The sequence below is a fragment of the Mustela lutreola genome, chromosome 7 (assembly GCF_030435805.1).
Source record: "Mustela lutreola isolate mMusLut2 chromosome 7, mMusLut2.pri, whole genome shotgun sequence".
NCBI lineage: Eukaryota > Metazoa > Chordata > Mammalia > Carnivora > Mustelidae > Mustela > Mustela lutreola.
In genome coordinates, this window is record NC_081296.1 from 75,917,806 (window position 1) to 75,932,932 (window position 15,127).

At 42.3% G+C, this 15,127-nt stretch overlaps 1 protein-coding gene across 2 annotated transcripts in view; it reads right to left on the minus strand.

The window, feature by feature from the left end:
- Positions 1 to 13,170, minus strand: part of USP50 (ubiquitin specific peptidase 50) — a 35,248-nt gene extending 22,078 nt beyond the window's left edge. The window contains exons 1-6 of one of the 2 annotated variants that reach the window (XM_059181531.1): positions 12,929 to 13,170; positions 11,045 to 11,234; positions 10,587 to 10,782; positions 8,019 to 8,228; positions 5,920 to 6,062; positions 2,403 to 2,535 (exon numbers count right to left, since the gene is read on the minus strand). In XM_059181531.1, the coding sequence (XP_059037514.1) occupies positions 2,403 to 2,535; positions 5,920 to 6,062; positions 8,019 to 8,228; positions 10,587 to 10,782; positions 11,045 to 11,130 (768 nt within the window). In that variant the 5' untranslated portion in view covers positions 11,131 to 11,234; positions 12,929 to 13,170. Of the gene's footprint in view, positions 1 to 2,402; positions 2,536 to 5,919; positions 6,063 to 8,018; positions 8,229 to 10,586; positions 10,783 to 11,044; positions 11,240 to 12,928 lie in introns of both variants that reach the window. The other variant, XM_059181530.1, reaches the window with a different exon arrangement.
- Between the last annotated feature and the right edge of the window lie 1,957 nt (positions 13,171 to 15,127).

Here is a 15,127-nt window from a genome sequence, read left to right on the forward strand (position 1 = left end):
ATCTAGCTGCTGACCAAGATCCTCCCCTTTGGGACATTTAACACTGTCAACTACTGGGAACCATCAAAAATCAAATAGGCAGCTTGGATAATCACAAATAGTTGAAACACAAAAGCTAGGGCATGGTTGAACAGTAAGTTTCCTGCACTGTATACAGCCATTTCTTCAAGGCTACATGAGGTGGCCGTTGCTTCTGTTGTACAGAAACCAACACAGGAAATTAAGCAAAATAAAAGAGAAATATGTCTTAGAAGAACAAGATAACCCCAAAAAAGACCTTAATGAAACAGGGGTAAGTAATTTACCTTATTAAGAGTTTAAAGTATCGGTCATAAAAATGCTCACCAAACTCAGGAACTGAATGAATGAATACAGTGAGAACTTCGACAGACAGAAAATAGAAGAAAGTAGCAAACAGAAGTCATAGAGGTGAAGAACACCGTAACTGAACTGAAAAATACAGGAGGGGTTCAGCAGCGACTAGCTGAGGCAGAAAAAAAGGGTCAGTTAACTTAGACAGGGCAGTGGAATTCACCCAGTCAGAGCAACAACAACAAAAATAAATGAAATTTTAAAATGAAGAGAGCTAAGGGACTTACGGCATAACACTGAACAGACTAACATTCGCATGATGGGGGTTCCAGAAGGAAGAGGGAGAGGAAGGGGAAGAAAACTTATTTGAAGAAATAATGACTGAAAAATTTTCTAACTTAGGGAAAGAAACAGATAATCCAGGTCCAGAGATTTCCAAAGAGACCCATACCAACACACATTATAATTAAAATGTCAAAAGTGGGGACACCTGGATGGCTCAGTTGGTCAAAAGTCCTACTCTTGATTTCAGCTCAGGTCATGATCTCAGTGTCCTGAGCCCCACGTTGAGTCTGTACTATATTGGTGCTGGACATTGAGCCTGCTTAAGATTCTCTTATTCCTGGGCACCTGGGTGGCTCAGTGGGTTAAGGTTCTGCGTTCGGCTCAGGTCATGATCTCAGGGTCCTGGGTTTTAGCCCCACTTTGGGCTGTCTGCTCAGCAGGGAGCCTGCTTCCCCCTCTCTCTGCCTGCCTCTCGGCCTACTTGTGATCTCTCTGTCAAATAAATAAGTTTTTTTAAAAAGTCTCTTACTCCCTCTCTCCCTCTGTTCCTCCCCACCTCAAAAAAAATTAAATTATTAAATTAAATTAAAGGTCAAAAGTGAAAGATAAGGAGAGAATCTTAAAAACAGCATGAGAAAACAGCTTGTTGTGTACAAGGGACCCCAATAAGATTATCAGCTGATTTTCCATCATCATCTGGCAGTTGATTCTAAATTCTAAATCTATTTCTCTTTGGAAACCAATTTTTGGCCCCTCAGTTAATAATGATTTAAACACTAGAAAGATCACAAATTTATAGGAGGCTTGGGGTGACTCTTTTTACAAATGTCTATCTTCTCATGATGTAGATAATTACATTTTTTTTTTTGACAAATTCAACTTTCTGTCTCTTGGATTTTCTTAAAGAAGAAACATGTAATGAGAAATGTAAACAGTGAAATACAAGGGGGCAGCTCCTTTTGGAATCCACAGTAGAGTCTATATTTGATATGACAGAGAAGAGGACATCACTTTAGATCTCCAGGAGGGAAATGAGAGAAGGAAAAGCTCCTATGAGGTCAGGATAAATGAGAAAGAGGGGGAATGTCAAGGCTTGAAATAAAAAGAAAAAAAAAAAAGGATTATTTTTTAAAGGTTGAAGTTATGGTTCTGAGATGTGAAAGAGGTTAAAGAGCAGGACTAACATTCTGTGCACCATCTGCTGTGCACCACACTGGACCTCCAGGTTCTAAAGACTCTTAACACTGTGATCCCGAACAGAAACCTGGAGAATGGCTTGGTGCCTGGGGCTGTTTGATGTTGTGGGAAGTTCTTGGGTGATTTGGTCTGAATTATACTCCATGTTTTCTTTCCTTCAGGGAATCCTCAATAGTGATGGTTGACTTAGAGCCAAAGGGGACCCCCTCCCCAACCCAGCCAGAGTTTCCTTAGGACTGGAAGCACACAGGCAGTGACTCTGGGACTATTCTGCGTGGAGTGTCAGGGGACTTTAGCCATAGAATGGCTCACGAATATTCAACATAAAGCTATCCATACTAACTTCTGCTGCCCCCACAGCCCAACTTGCAAATGCCTCCGATCTGAAATAGCCAGTGAGTGGAGGGAAAGTAACAAAGCTGTGGACAGAACATTTTATTCTTTCGTTATTCTACTGTTTGAAGTCAACACAGAAAGTTCCAGGCTATATATTTTGCTTTGAAAAAGAGAATATAGGAGAAGCAAGGGAAAGGTGAGAGTGGATGTTCAAGTAGATAATGCTTCAGTTTTCTTTAAATTTATGCTGTTTTAAATAGTATTTTACTTACCACCACTGCACAGAGGTTATATTTCGGGTGTTTCCGAAAAACTGGACAAATGTAAGGGGTAAGGTCCAAGTTAGTGAGTGGGTAATGAATGTCTGTTCTCAGTTTCCTTTTCATTGTGCCCAGAATGTCAAATCTGGAGAGAGAATAAATGTGCAAAATATAAAGTAAGTTTGTAAATCATTTGTAAATGAAGTCTACATACCTTGGTAAATTCCAACTACAGTTAGAAGGAATTTCTTGGAAAGCTAATTTGGCACAGACCTGTACATACATTTCTTTCTTTTCTATGTGTATTAATAATGGGCAACTCCACAGTGTCACCTGAAATGAAACTGTGCCTGGGCTGTGAGTCCAGGGGTGAGACGGTGCAGAGTCCAGCACAAAAGAAGACAGGGACAAAGCCAGGCTTGGCATCAGGGAGTAGGAATCACATTGACTGACTCAGTTTTTAACACGTTGTTATCTCAGCAGTGTCCTGTTTCCCAGCTCTGAGGTTTCAATATATCTTTAATAAGATAAAATTTTCTGAAAATCTTGTCACATTCTCCATTTGCTATATAGATCAACAGCTCCCAAATATGAACTCATAGTAGACTCCCTAGAGCTTTTTAAAAAATAAATTTCGGTGGCACTTGGGTGGCTCAGTCAGCTAAGCATCCAACTCAGGGTTGGCACAGCTCATGATCTCAGGGTTGGGGGGTGGAGCCCCACACTGCACCCTGAGCTGGACATGGAACCTACCTAAATGCTCACTCGCTGTCTCTCTCTCTTTCCCTCTGCCCCTCCCCCCTCTAAATAAGTAAATAAGTAGGGAAGTAAGTAAACAAAGTTTCTTTTGGAAAAATGACTGAATGGCTGATTTAGGTCTAGTGCAGGGAAATTAGTGTGTGAACCTGAGACAGTCTCATGCCAAAAAGCAAGAAAACTTGTTTGCAAAAACTAAGGGAATACCATCTGACCCAGCAATCCCATGCCTATGCATCACAGTAAAAGAAATGAAGACTTATACCCACATAAAAACCTATATGCTAACATTTACCGCAGCTGTGTTCATACCATCCACAAGTTGGAATCAACCCAAATGTTCATCAACTGATGAACGGATAAACAATTATGATATAAGGGGTGCCTGGCTGGCTTAGTTGGTACAGCATGTGACTCCTGATGTCAGGGTCATGAGTTCAAGCCCCACACTGGGCGTGAAGACTACTGAATTAAAAAAAAAAAAAAAAAAAAAAGAAGTGTGGTACATTCACAAAAGGGAATTCTACACAGCAATAAAAAGAAAGAACCACTAACTTCTGCCATTAATGAATTAATCTCAGAAACACTATGGTAAGTGAAAGAAGTTTAAATCAAAAAAAGAGAGAGAGAGAGAGAAGTAAACCACACAAACATATGGTATAACATAGGGCATTCTGGAAAAGGTAAAACTATAGAGATGGAAACAGATCAGACTTTTCCAGGGGCTGACGGTGGGAGAAAGGGTGGATTATGAAAAAACATGAGAAACTTTTTGGGGTGATGGACATAGTCTGTATGTTGGCTCTGATAGTTACAGGACTGCATGGATTTGTTACAGTTCACAGAACTGTATGCCTAAGAAGGATACATTTTATACTTGCAATTATACTTTAATAAACATATACTAACTGATGGGCTCAGAGGAACAGACTTGAAGGAGCTCCCACAGGCCAGTTTTGAACAACTTAAACATTAAGAATGATGATAGTATTGGATATTAAGCCCATTAAGTTTAAAAATATCCGAGAGTCCAGAGTCACACTGATTACAGAGGGGAAACTAGACTTTTCTGAATGATGGGATCTTAGAGTCACTACCTTAACTCAGGGTCAAACTTAACATCACCAATAGTGAGACAAACTTTTACAATGTGCCTCCTGATATAATGTGGTGACAAATACAGAACATCCCCCCAGATGGATTCTTGCTACAAAAATGAAAAAGTTTTGGAAGCAGGGGTAATTTTTGCACAATATTGTGAATGTGATGAATGCCAATGAATTATACACTTAAAATGGCTGCAGGCTTGAAAATGGCAGGAAAGGGTCACAACACAAAGAACTTGGGCAGCCTCTGGCTGGAAAGGGAAGGCATCAGATTGTTCTCTAGAACCTCTAGAAAGGAATGCAGCCCTACAGACACTTTGAGTTTAGCCTTGTGAGACCCACGTTAGACTTCTTACTACCAAAAAAGAACTTACACAACTCATCCAAAAAAACAAATAATCCCAGGGCCCTGGCTGGCTCAGTCAGTAAAGCGTGGGACTCTTGGTCTCAGGGTACAGTTTACTTAAAAAGAAACAAAACAAAACAAAACCCAATTTGAAAAGGGCAGAGGATCTGAATAAACATTTCTCCAAAGAAGACATCCAGATGGCCAACAGGCACATGAAAAGATGCTCAGCATCACTCATCAAGGAAATGCAAATCAAAACCACAGTAAGGTATCACCTCCCACCTGTCAGAATGGTTAAAATTTAAAAAGATAAGAAATAACAAGTATTGGTGAAGATGTGGAGAAAAACCCTCATGCACCATTGGTGGGAATGCAAACTAGAGCAGTCACTGGGGAAAACTGTATGAAGTTTCCCCCAAAAATTAAAAATAGAATTACCATATGAACCAGTAATTCCACTACTGGGTATTTACTCAAAGAAAACAAAAACACTAATTCGAAAAGATATACGTACCCCTATATTTATTGCAGCATTATTTACAGTAGCCAAGATATGGAAGCAGTGTAAGTGTCTATGAATAGATGAACGACTAAAGACAATGTGGTGTATATATACAGTGGAATATTACCCAACCATAAAAAAGAATGAAATTTTGTCATTTGCAACACGATGGATCTAAAGGGTGTAAATCTGAGTAAAATCAGTCAGAGAAAGACAAATACCCTGTGTGGAATTTAAGATACAAAACAAATGAACAAAGGACGAACACATACACCCACAAAAACAGATTCAAATACAAAACTAATGGTTACCAGAGGAGGGGAAGGGGAGGGGGATTGGTGAAACAGGTGAGGGGGATTAGGAGCACACTTATCGTGCTGGGCACTGAGTAAAGTATAGAATTGCTGAATCACTATTGTACACCTGAAACTAATATAACACTGTTCGAGTTCAATAAAAAAAGTTAAAATGGCAGATTTTATGTTACATACATTTTATCACAGATTTTTAAAAATTAGTGTAATAAACTGAATGCCACTGAATTATACACTTTTTATTTTTGTTTATTTGAGAGAGAGAGAGCATGAACAAGCTATAGGGGCAGAGGGAGAGAGCATCTCAAGCACTCAGAGCCTAACACAGGGCTCGATCTCATGATCCTGAGATCACAGCCTGAGCCAAAACCAACAGTCGGACACTTAACCGGCTGAACCACCCAGGCACCCCTGAATTATACACTTTAAATGGGTGAACTGCATGATATGTGATATTTTGATAAAGGCTTAAAAAAATCTCACAAAATGCCAAAATCCATACCTTTTTAAGTGAAAGATAATTATTTTTGGTGCCTTGGAGATACTGGCTCTTACAGCTGTTTCTTGCTTGGTTTCACAGAAGGAACAGTGAATTTGGTTATTCCAGGCCAGTGTGTCTTGCTGAAAAAAACACTGGAGACAGTCCTGTGGAGGAAAAACAAATTTGGTGACTACATTGGATCAAGGACAGCTAGGGTTCTCTGTTTACAACTTTGCAACAGCTGTGGAAAAGTGATCCTCAGCGCTTTCCTCAAAGTCAACATACCCAGGAGGTCCCAGCGTCACAAGCGGCAGCCTGCACAGCTGTAAAGTCTACCTGATGAAGGAGGGGCTTCTTTCTCCCTCAGTTACTGAAATGGATCCAAGTGCCCATCTCACTTCCAATCTCTGGGTCAGCATTATAATCTTTCTGGTTTATTTCAGAATAATATTGACGGTGCAGTTTCCACTAACCAAGTCAGGCAGCTGTTTTATGTTATGCGTCTCATCACAGAAGCGATCCAGAGACTGAAAAATGACCATATGCAGTGTTTTGGGGGGTGGCCCGTAATAAAGACAGTGGAACGGACAGAATTTGATCCTGTGCGCACGGGAGCCACCCTGAGTGTAGCCAGACCCCCAGCTCTGCCAGCCACTAACCTCACAAGGACGATGAGCACAGATCATGTGTTCAGTATACATGTTAGTCTCTTGGGAATTTGTTTCCAGTCATCTTTAACAATTTATTCTGAGAACAACGCCCACTTCTAAATAAGTAGTAGGATTCTGTTCTCCAATTCTGGTATGTGAAAACTTTTCGCAGATGTGCTTTCATAATTGAGGTAGAAGAATCAAATGGGTATTATTCTGCAGGGAAACTTACTGCTCTCTGCCTTCCACAACCACTCCGATTTACAGATTAATCTTAGGTATGACGGTGAATAAAATTCAAGAGGTAAATTCCCTATATGCACCAAGCCATCTCAGTAGACTGAATAAAGCCCACCTGTCATTTCACTTTTACAGTGAGGCTGTTTTAATGAGTACATTTAGAAATACCACCGAATTCTGGGAATGCAAGCTGGTGCAGCCACTCTGGAAAACAATATGGAGGTTCCTCAAAAAGTTGAAAATACAGGACTCCTGGGTGGCTCAGTGGGTTAAGCCGCTCCCTTCGGCTCAGGTCATGATCTCAGGGTCCTGGGATCGAGTCCCGCATTGGGCTCTCTGCTCAGCGGGGAGCCTGCTTCCTCCTCCCTCTCTCTCTCTGCCTGCCTCTCCATCTACTTGTGATTTCTCTCTGTCAAATAAATAAATAAAATCTAAAAAAAAAAAAAAAAAAAGTTGAAAATACAGCTACCCTAGGACCCAGCAAAGATACAAATTTACTGGGTATTTACCCCAAAGATACAAATGTAGTGATCCGAAGGGTCATGTGCTCCCACATGTTGATAGCAGCAATGTCCACAATAGCCAAACTATGGAAAGAACCTAGATGTCCATCAACAGATGAATGGATAAAGATGATGTGATAAATACACACACACACATATACACACACAATGGAATTATATTCAGCCATCAAAATATGAAATCAAGATATTTGCAATAATGTGGGTGGAACTAGAGGGTGTTATTGCTAAGTCAGTTAGAGAAAGACAATTGTCATATAATCTCACTGATAGGAGGAATTTGAGAAACAAAACAGAGGATCGTGGGGGAAGGGAGGGAAAAATGAAACAAGATGAAACCAGAGAGGGAGACGAACCATAAGAGACTCTTAATCTCAGGAAACAAACTGAGGGTTGCTAGAGGGGAAGGGGCCTGGGCGGGATGGGGTGGCTGGGTGACGGACATTGGGGAGGGTATGTGTTGTGGTGAGCACTGTGTATTGTGTAAGACTGACGAATCACAGACCTGTACCCCCAGGGCAAATAATACATGTTAATTTTAAAAACTTGCGAAAAAAAAGGATTACAACCAAATTCACAGTCACTTTCGGCTATAAATGTTGTCCTCATGGGCTTCCAATTTGCTTTAAGTGACAAAGCAGCATCCTCATAACACAGTGTGGGGAACAGCCCTGAGAGGGAGCATCCAGGAGCAAGAATCACTCCCTACCTGAAGAGAGCACTCGTATTCAGATGGAATGGGGAGAGAGAGGACGGTGAAGACTTCATTCTTGAAGGTGCAGCTCTCACACTTCAAACACATGAAGCTGTAGTTGAGCTGCCCTTCAAACAGCTGTGTGATGATGGAGGACTCACTGGTAATAACCTTCCTGCAGCACCTTGGAATAGACCCTTTCTCGGATGATCTTCTCCGATGGTACTGAATCAAGGAACAAATTAGCCCCGGATCAACTCTTGGTTATCAAAAAAATCTTTTGATGGAATGACTTGACATTTTTTTCTATCAGGATGATACATTGCTACCAGAAACCAGTTAGTTTTGGATTTAGACGATACATAGAGTCAGATCCTCTTAAGGATACATGTTAGGTGGGGCGCCTGGGTGGCTCAGTAGGGTAAGCCTACGACTCCAGCTTTCAGTTCAGGTCACGATCTCAGGGTTGTGAGATCCAGCCCTGTGTGGAGCCCCAGTGGGGTTCCACAGTGGGCTCTGCATGGGGAAAAAAAAAAAAAATCCACACTCAGCGGGGAGTCTGAATCAGTCGGCTTCAGATTCTCTCTCTGCCCCTCCCCCCACAATGCTGTCTCTCTAAATAAAGCTTTCTTAAAAAGGTATATATTGGGGTGCCTTGGTGGCTCAGTGGGTTAATGCCTCTGCCTTCAGCTCAGGTCATGATCCCAGGGTCCTGGGATCGAGCCCCACATCGGGCTCTCTGCTCCTTGGGGAGCCTGCTTCCTCCTCTCTCCCTCTGCCTGCCTCTCTGCCTACTTGTGATCTCTGTCTGTTAAGCAAATAAATAAAATCTTAAAAAAAAAAAAAAAAAAGGTATATAATGGGGGCACCTGGCTGGCTCAGTCGTTAAGCATCTACCTTCAGCTCAGGTCATGGTCCCAGGGTTCTGGGATTGAGCCCCGCATCGGGCTCCCTGCTCGGCAGGAAACTTGCTTCTCCCTCTCCCAGTCCCCCTGCTTGTATTCCCTCTCTTCTGTGCCTGTCAAATAAATACATAAAACCTTTTATAAAGGTATCTATTAGGTTTGATTTCTGATAATTCAATCATTTTCCTCCTTCAGCGAAGCGGAGGATGATGACATGCTAACCTGTGAAAACACATGGCTGAGCCGCAGAAGACTCCAGCCTGTGATAACGTGGTGCAGGCTCCTAGAGGCAGTTCTTCCTGGGAAGAGGCTGAGTAGGGTTCTGAGCTAGCTTTCGGTCATGCAGACTGGTGGAGGAGTGGAGTGGAGGACAGCCCCTTCAGATTGGCCCTCTTTTACTTTTATTGTTAGAAAACACTTTTTTAAAAGAGCAAATCTTAAATTCTTAAGGCAGCCCAAGTTAGCCTTGCGGACTGATTTGAACTTCACTCACATTGAAGGGTACCATTCCCGGGAGCGTAGCCTGACTTCTCAGTGTCTGAACGGCCTCACTAGAAGGTCCATTTGGAAGACACGTTAGCCCACAGCCAGCTCTGCTTTGAGCCATGCACACTGTTCCCACCCCCCCACCCCCTTGCTGCTTTCATCAGGCTCTGCTGCCGAGGTCTTCCACCTGATGGTCTTCTGATGCCCCTAATTCCAGCTCTGGTCTTGGGAGTGAGAATGCTATTTATTTATTGGCTGCAGATGAGGACCTACGTGTTTTTGCTGACCACCGCCCTACCCTTTGGCTAAAAAAAAAAAAAAAAAGAAAAAAGTGCTACTGTGAGTATCTTAGTAGCAGTAAAAATGAAAAATGGAACTGAGGATTGCAGATGAGAAAGATTAATGGTTATCGTTTGTGATCTTTTGCCAAAGCATTTCCTGGATGGGAAGTATGAGGTAAGCTAACATCAGCACGAGGACACTGCATAAAACCAAGGACCTATCTTTGGAGGGTATGTGACTCAGATCAAGGCTGAAGACAATGAGTCTTACGAAGAAGAGTAAAACCCTTCGTAACTGGCCAGCTCACGTTTTATTAAATAGTGATACATGCTGATCGGTGAAGAACTCCAGTTTGGAATGTTTGGCATGAAGATGAAACTTTGCAGTTTGGGTGTCTCCTTTGATACCCAGCTTCATATTTTCTTGGGTTTGTACTTAAAGAACATGTATTGTAAAGCTCTGTATGTTATATTGCATGTTGTATATTGTAAAGCTCTGTATATCTCACGAAGAATATATTTTTAAAAATGAGATTTTCACTTCAAAAAAAACTAGTCTGTGCAGATGTTATTTGCAAAGGGAACAGATTGGTGGTTCCCACACCTGATGATTACTTGAAACACCATGTGAGCTTTCCCAAGGGACAGCCCAAGACATTCTAATTCAGTAACACTGAGTGAGGGGCTTAGGATGTGTGTCGTAAAACTCTTCCCAGGTGATTCGGATGATTATTTGGTAAACACAGACCAATTCAAATACAACTTGAATGTGCCCTGCAGTACTCCAGGACCTGTGCTTGGCAGAGAGGGGGCAGGACATGTTGACAGGACAGATGAAAGAACAGAAAAACGAAAGTTGCTGACAGAGCTGAAGGGTCCCTCTTATTTCAAAGGCCATTAATTCTACATACCTTTTTCAGGGCTTCATGAAGTTCATTCAAGACATAAATCAAGAATTCCTGAGCATCTTGCTGTGTCTTCTTCATAAATGCTGGGTAGAGGTTGCCAAGAGCTGACCGAAATATTTCTGGTGAGACACATTCTGAGTCTCCAAGCCACATGTCTGTCATCACATAGGCAAAAGCGGTGGCAACCTCACTGCACTCCCTTGGAAGAGGGACAGAAAATGTTTCCAGCTGATTCAATGACAGGAAGGCACCTAAAAACTCAAGCATGCGGCATCAGACCAAAAAAGAATTCCTTTCTTAGTTGAATTTCTCACGTCATTACTCACCCCAGCAATGGTCTTCAGGGGCCTCTGGGGCTCTTGGTTAGCCCTAAGTAGGGGTTTCAGAGGTCTCCCTCTCTAACTTCACCTTGGGGGAGCAGGGAGTGGGGGCTGGGTGGCAGGGAACACAAATGGTCTTACTTTTGAAGAGCAGTAATGTACTTTCCCGAGAGAAAGTATTCCACCAGCGGCGAAATGCTGCCAAGACACTGTAAGATGGTGTTCATGTAGCACGTGTTGCCCAAGTTCCGCAGGCCGGTCACTCCCTGGAAATGGGGCTGGTTCTCCTCGGCCTCGTTCACAGGGCAGTTATCATAATGATCTGTGCACTCTGCGCTGTGTGGGCGCCATGTGGGAGAAAAGGAAAGCATCTTGAAGGACCAAAATATGTACCCATGATCGTAAGGACCTCTCAAGCCCATGCCTCCTATAGTTCTCAGCGAGACTTCTGCTGAAGACATTCCTGACCAGGGACAGAATGTCGAACCCGAGTCTAAAATCCCATCACTTATTCTGGAACTCTGAACAGTGCCAGCGGCTGAAGCAGCAGAAGTAAAAATCTCTTCCTGAAACCACAGCCAGAGGACAGAAAACAGTGGCCTTTCAGAGACCTAGAATTGCTTGGCTAAAAATGCAGAATTTCCCTCTAAATACTAAAGTATTGGGGCACCTGGGTGGCTCAGTCATCTTGATTTCAATTCAGGTCATTGTCTCAGGGTTGTGAGATTGAGCCCCCTGTGGGGCTCTGCACTCAGCAGGGACCCTGCTCACCCACACGCTCTGTCTCGCTCTAAAATAAATAAATAAATCTTAAATAAATCAATACCAAAGTATTTCTTTTATTTTTTTTTCTGGGCAAGTAATTTAATTATTATTAGTAGTAACAATAATAGCAATAGATAGTAGTTAATAATAACAAGAGCTATTATGGATGGATTTTGCATTTTCCCATTTAATTCTTTCCACAATTTTATGGGGTGTGTATATTTGTTTTTAAATCCTGTTTTACAGGGGCGCCTGGGTGGCTCAGTGGGTTGAACCGCTGCCTTCGGCTCAGGTCATGATCTCAGCGTCCTGGGATCGAGTCCCGCAGGGAGCCTGCTTCCCTCTCTCTCTCTCTCTGCTTGCCTCTCGATCTACTTGTGATTTCTCTCTGTCAAATAAATAAATAAAATCTTTAAAAAAAAAATCCTGTTTTACAGAGCAGATACCACATTTAAATAATTTAGTCATTTGCCTAGAATATATATATTATGTGTGATGGTATGTGGAGAGAAGGAATATCCACCTACCTACCTATCGAGTTACTTGGATTTATGTATCGTACATTAACAGTGTGTGTGTGTGTGCGTGTGTGTGTGTGTGTACACATACATATATATGGCATATATACATATTGAGAGCATATGCACATTCTAAGAGCATAAATACATCTATGAAGAAGGTGCAGATTACATAGTTAATAAACAGAAACCTAAACCCATTTTGACCAAGTGACTGATGTAGGATGTCCTCAACAGGAAGCTATGGAGTTAGAGAGTTCTTTGCAGGGGCCAGTCCTGTGCAGAGAGAACGCCAGAGGCTCCGGGGGGGGGGGGGGGGCGCTCCTCTGTCCACACACAGCTTCCTTTTGTCCTTTAGCTATTGCTCAAGGCAGCCTGGCATCCTTTATGACTTTTCTTCCCATGTGCAGGATCTAAAACTGGGTCTCCATGAGACTGTTACCTCACCTCAGCACCTTTATTTACAATTCTGCCAGTTTGAAACGTGTCCGCTATTACCACATGGTCATTTTCATGTTTGTTTTCTGACGTCTTCAGAGGTCCTGCACGGTCCCTTGTTAGGGGTGTCTATTGCCTAAATATCAAAGAGCATCTTCCCTTCCTCTTGGGGGAGCTCCATGGGGTCAAACCTGAGGGAACCCTCCCAAATGCAGCATGTACCCCCTGACTCCTTCGACATGGCATTTTGTGCTGCCCCACACCCCCCGAGGTCTTGAGAAAGCTATAGTAGAGAGTGGCTCACAGGACATAGTAGATGCCGAAGTCATCTGCAGGGAGGGGCCGCCGTGAAGTCATTTTAGTGAGACCACGGTGAACTTTCACTTCTACTCAGGTGCTGCATCGAATCCTTTTAACTTCATTTCTCCAAACTTGTTACTTTGGCTCTTTTTGTTTGTAATCAACAATGTATGTGTTTCTCTCCCCTTGCAGGAGCTGCAGACTGATTTCTCTCTGTACTCTGGTACCTTCTAAGTTGGATTTCCTACGCATCATAATAATTTCCATTCACCCTCAAGATTCTAGCATGTTGCCATGAGAGACCATGACTCAGATGCTTAAAAACTTTAAAAGTATTAGATATAGGGGTGCCTGGGTGGTTCAGCTGGTTAGTGTCCAGCTCTTGGCTTCAGACCTGAAGGGGCACCTGAGTGGCTCGGCTGGCTGAGCATCTGGTTGAGGTCATGATCTCAGGGTTGTGAGATCGAGTTCTGCATTGGGCTCCGTGCTAGTGTGAAGGCTGCTTGTGGTTCTCTCTCTCCCTCTCCCCTCCTGCTCTCTCTCTCAAAAAGAAATAAACAAACAAATAAATAAAATTTAAAAACTGGAGAAACAGGACAATTACATATAGTATCCAATGCAGAGTAGGATCCTGGATCAGGAAAAAAATTGCTGTAAAAGGATAAAATCTAAATAGGATTATATAGGAATAGTTTTGTACCAGTGTTGAATCCTGTGAAAAATGTTTAAGAGATTTACTTATTTATTTATTTGACAGAGAGAGAGAGAGAGAGAGAGAGGGAGAAAACACTAGTCAGGGGGGCAAAGGGAGAGAGAGAAGCAGACTCCCCACTGAGCAGGGAGCGTGATGAGGGGTTCGATCCCAGGACCCTGAGATTATAAGCCGAGCCGAAGGCAAATGCTTAACCGACTGAGCCACCCAGGCGCACCAAATCTTCTGAAATTTATAAGATGGTATCCTGTTTATGAAAGAGAATGTCTTTGTTCTTAGGAAATACACACTGAAGGATTTAGGGCTAAAAGGGCCTGATATATGCTCTGAAATGGTTCAGGGAAACACACAGAGACATAGATGCACATAAAGAAAGGAGAGAAGGGGATAAAGTGATAAAGATGAAGCAAATACAGCCTGATGTCAGCAATGGGTGATTCTGGGTGAAGGTATAGGAGTTCTTTGTGTGATTCTTGCAGTTCTTCTCTACGTCTGAAATTATCTCAAACTACAGAGTTCAAAGAAACAAGAATGTAGTAAGTATCATTTTTGTATGGATTTATCTCCAAGATATATTACTGGGCCATCAGAAAAGCAAGGTTCTGAGTCTCTCTATAGCAGTCATCCCATTTATCTCCAAATGCTTTATGTCAGACTGCCCAGAGACATTAAGAACGATCATTCTTTGCTGCCTGTATAAGGGATCCTGGCAACTAGAGGTGCTGAGTCTTACAGCTATTTTGTATTTGTGGTCTATTTACAAAGGGGTTTCATGAAGTCACCTCAGTGGTGATTCTGCAGGACTTAAATCCTGTCACCCTGCTCCTCCTTCGGTCAGTGAACTTCTTCCAAATACTTCAGTTTCTCATCAATGGAGTCTTGTTAAAATTTCATTTTATGATTGATATTTACAGGTAAAAAAACAACTCATATTCGTATGTTGACACTGTTATATCCAGGGGCCTTTCAAAACTCGAAGTCTAATTTTTATATAGGTGCTTTGGATTTTCTACAAACATTCAAGTCATCAGCAAAAAAAAAAAAAAAAAAAAAAAAAAAAAATCAGTCTTCTTTTTTCCTATCCGAATTTTTTTTTTTTTTTAAAGATTTCATTTATTTATTTGACAGAGAGAAATTACAAGTACACTGAGAGGCAGGCAGAGAGAGAGAGAGAGAGAGAGAAGGAAGCAGGCTCCCTGCTGAGCAGAGAGCCCGATGCGGGACTCGATCCCAGGACCCTGAGATCATGACCTGAGCCGAAGGCAGCGGCTTAACCCACTGAGCCACCCAGGCGCCCCAGAACTTTATGTTTTTTATTTCTTATCCTTTGAACTAGCTAGCATCTCCGGTAAAATGCCAAATAGAAGTGGAGATAGTAGTCACCCTTAGCTCACTCTTGAACTAAGAGGGAAGGCTTTGAATAATTCACCAGTAAGTATGAATGAAGGCATAGTTTTGTTGTTGTTGTTCTTTAGAGGGGGAGAGGCACAG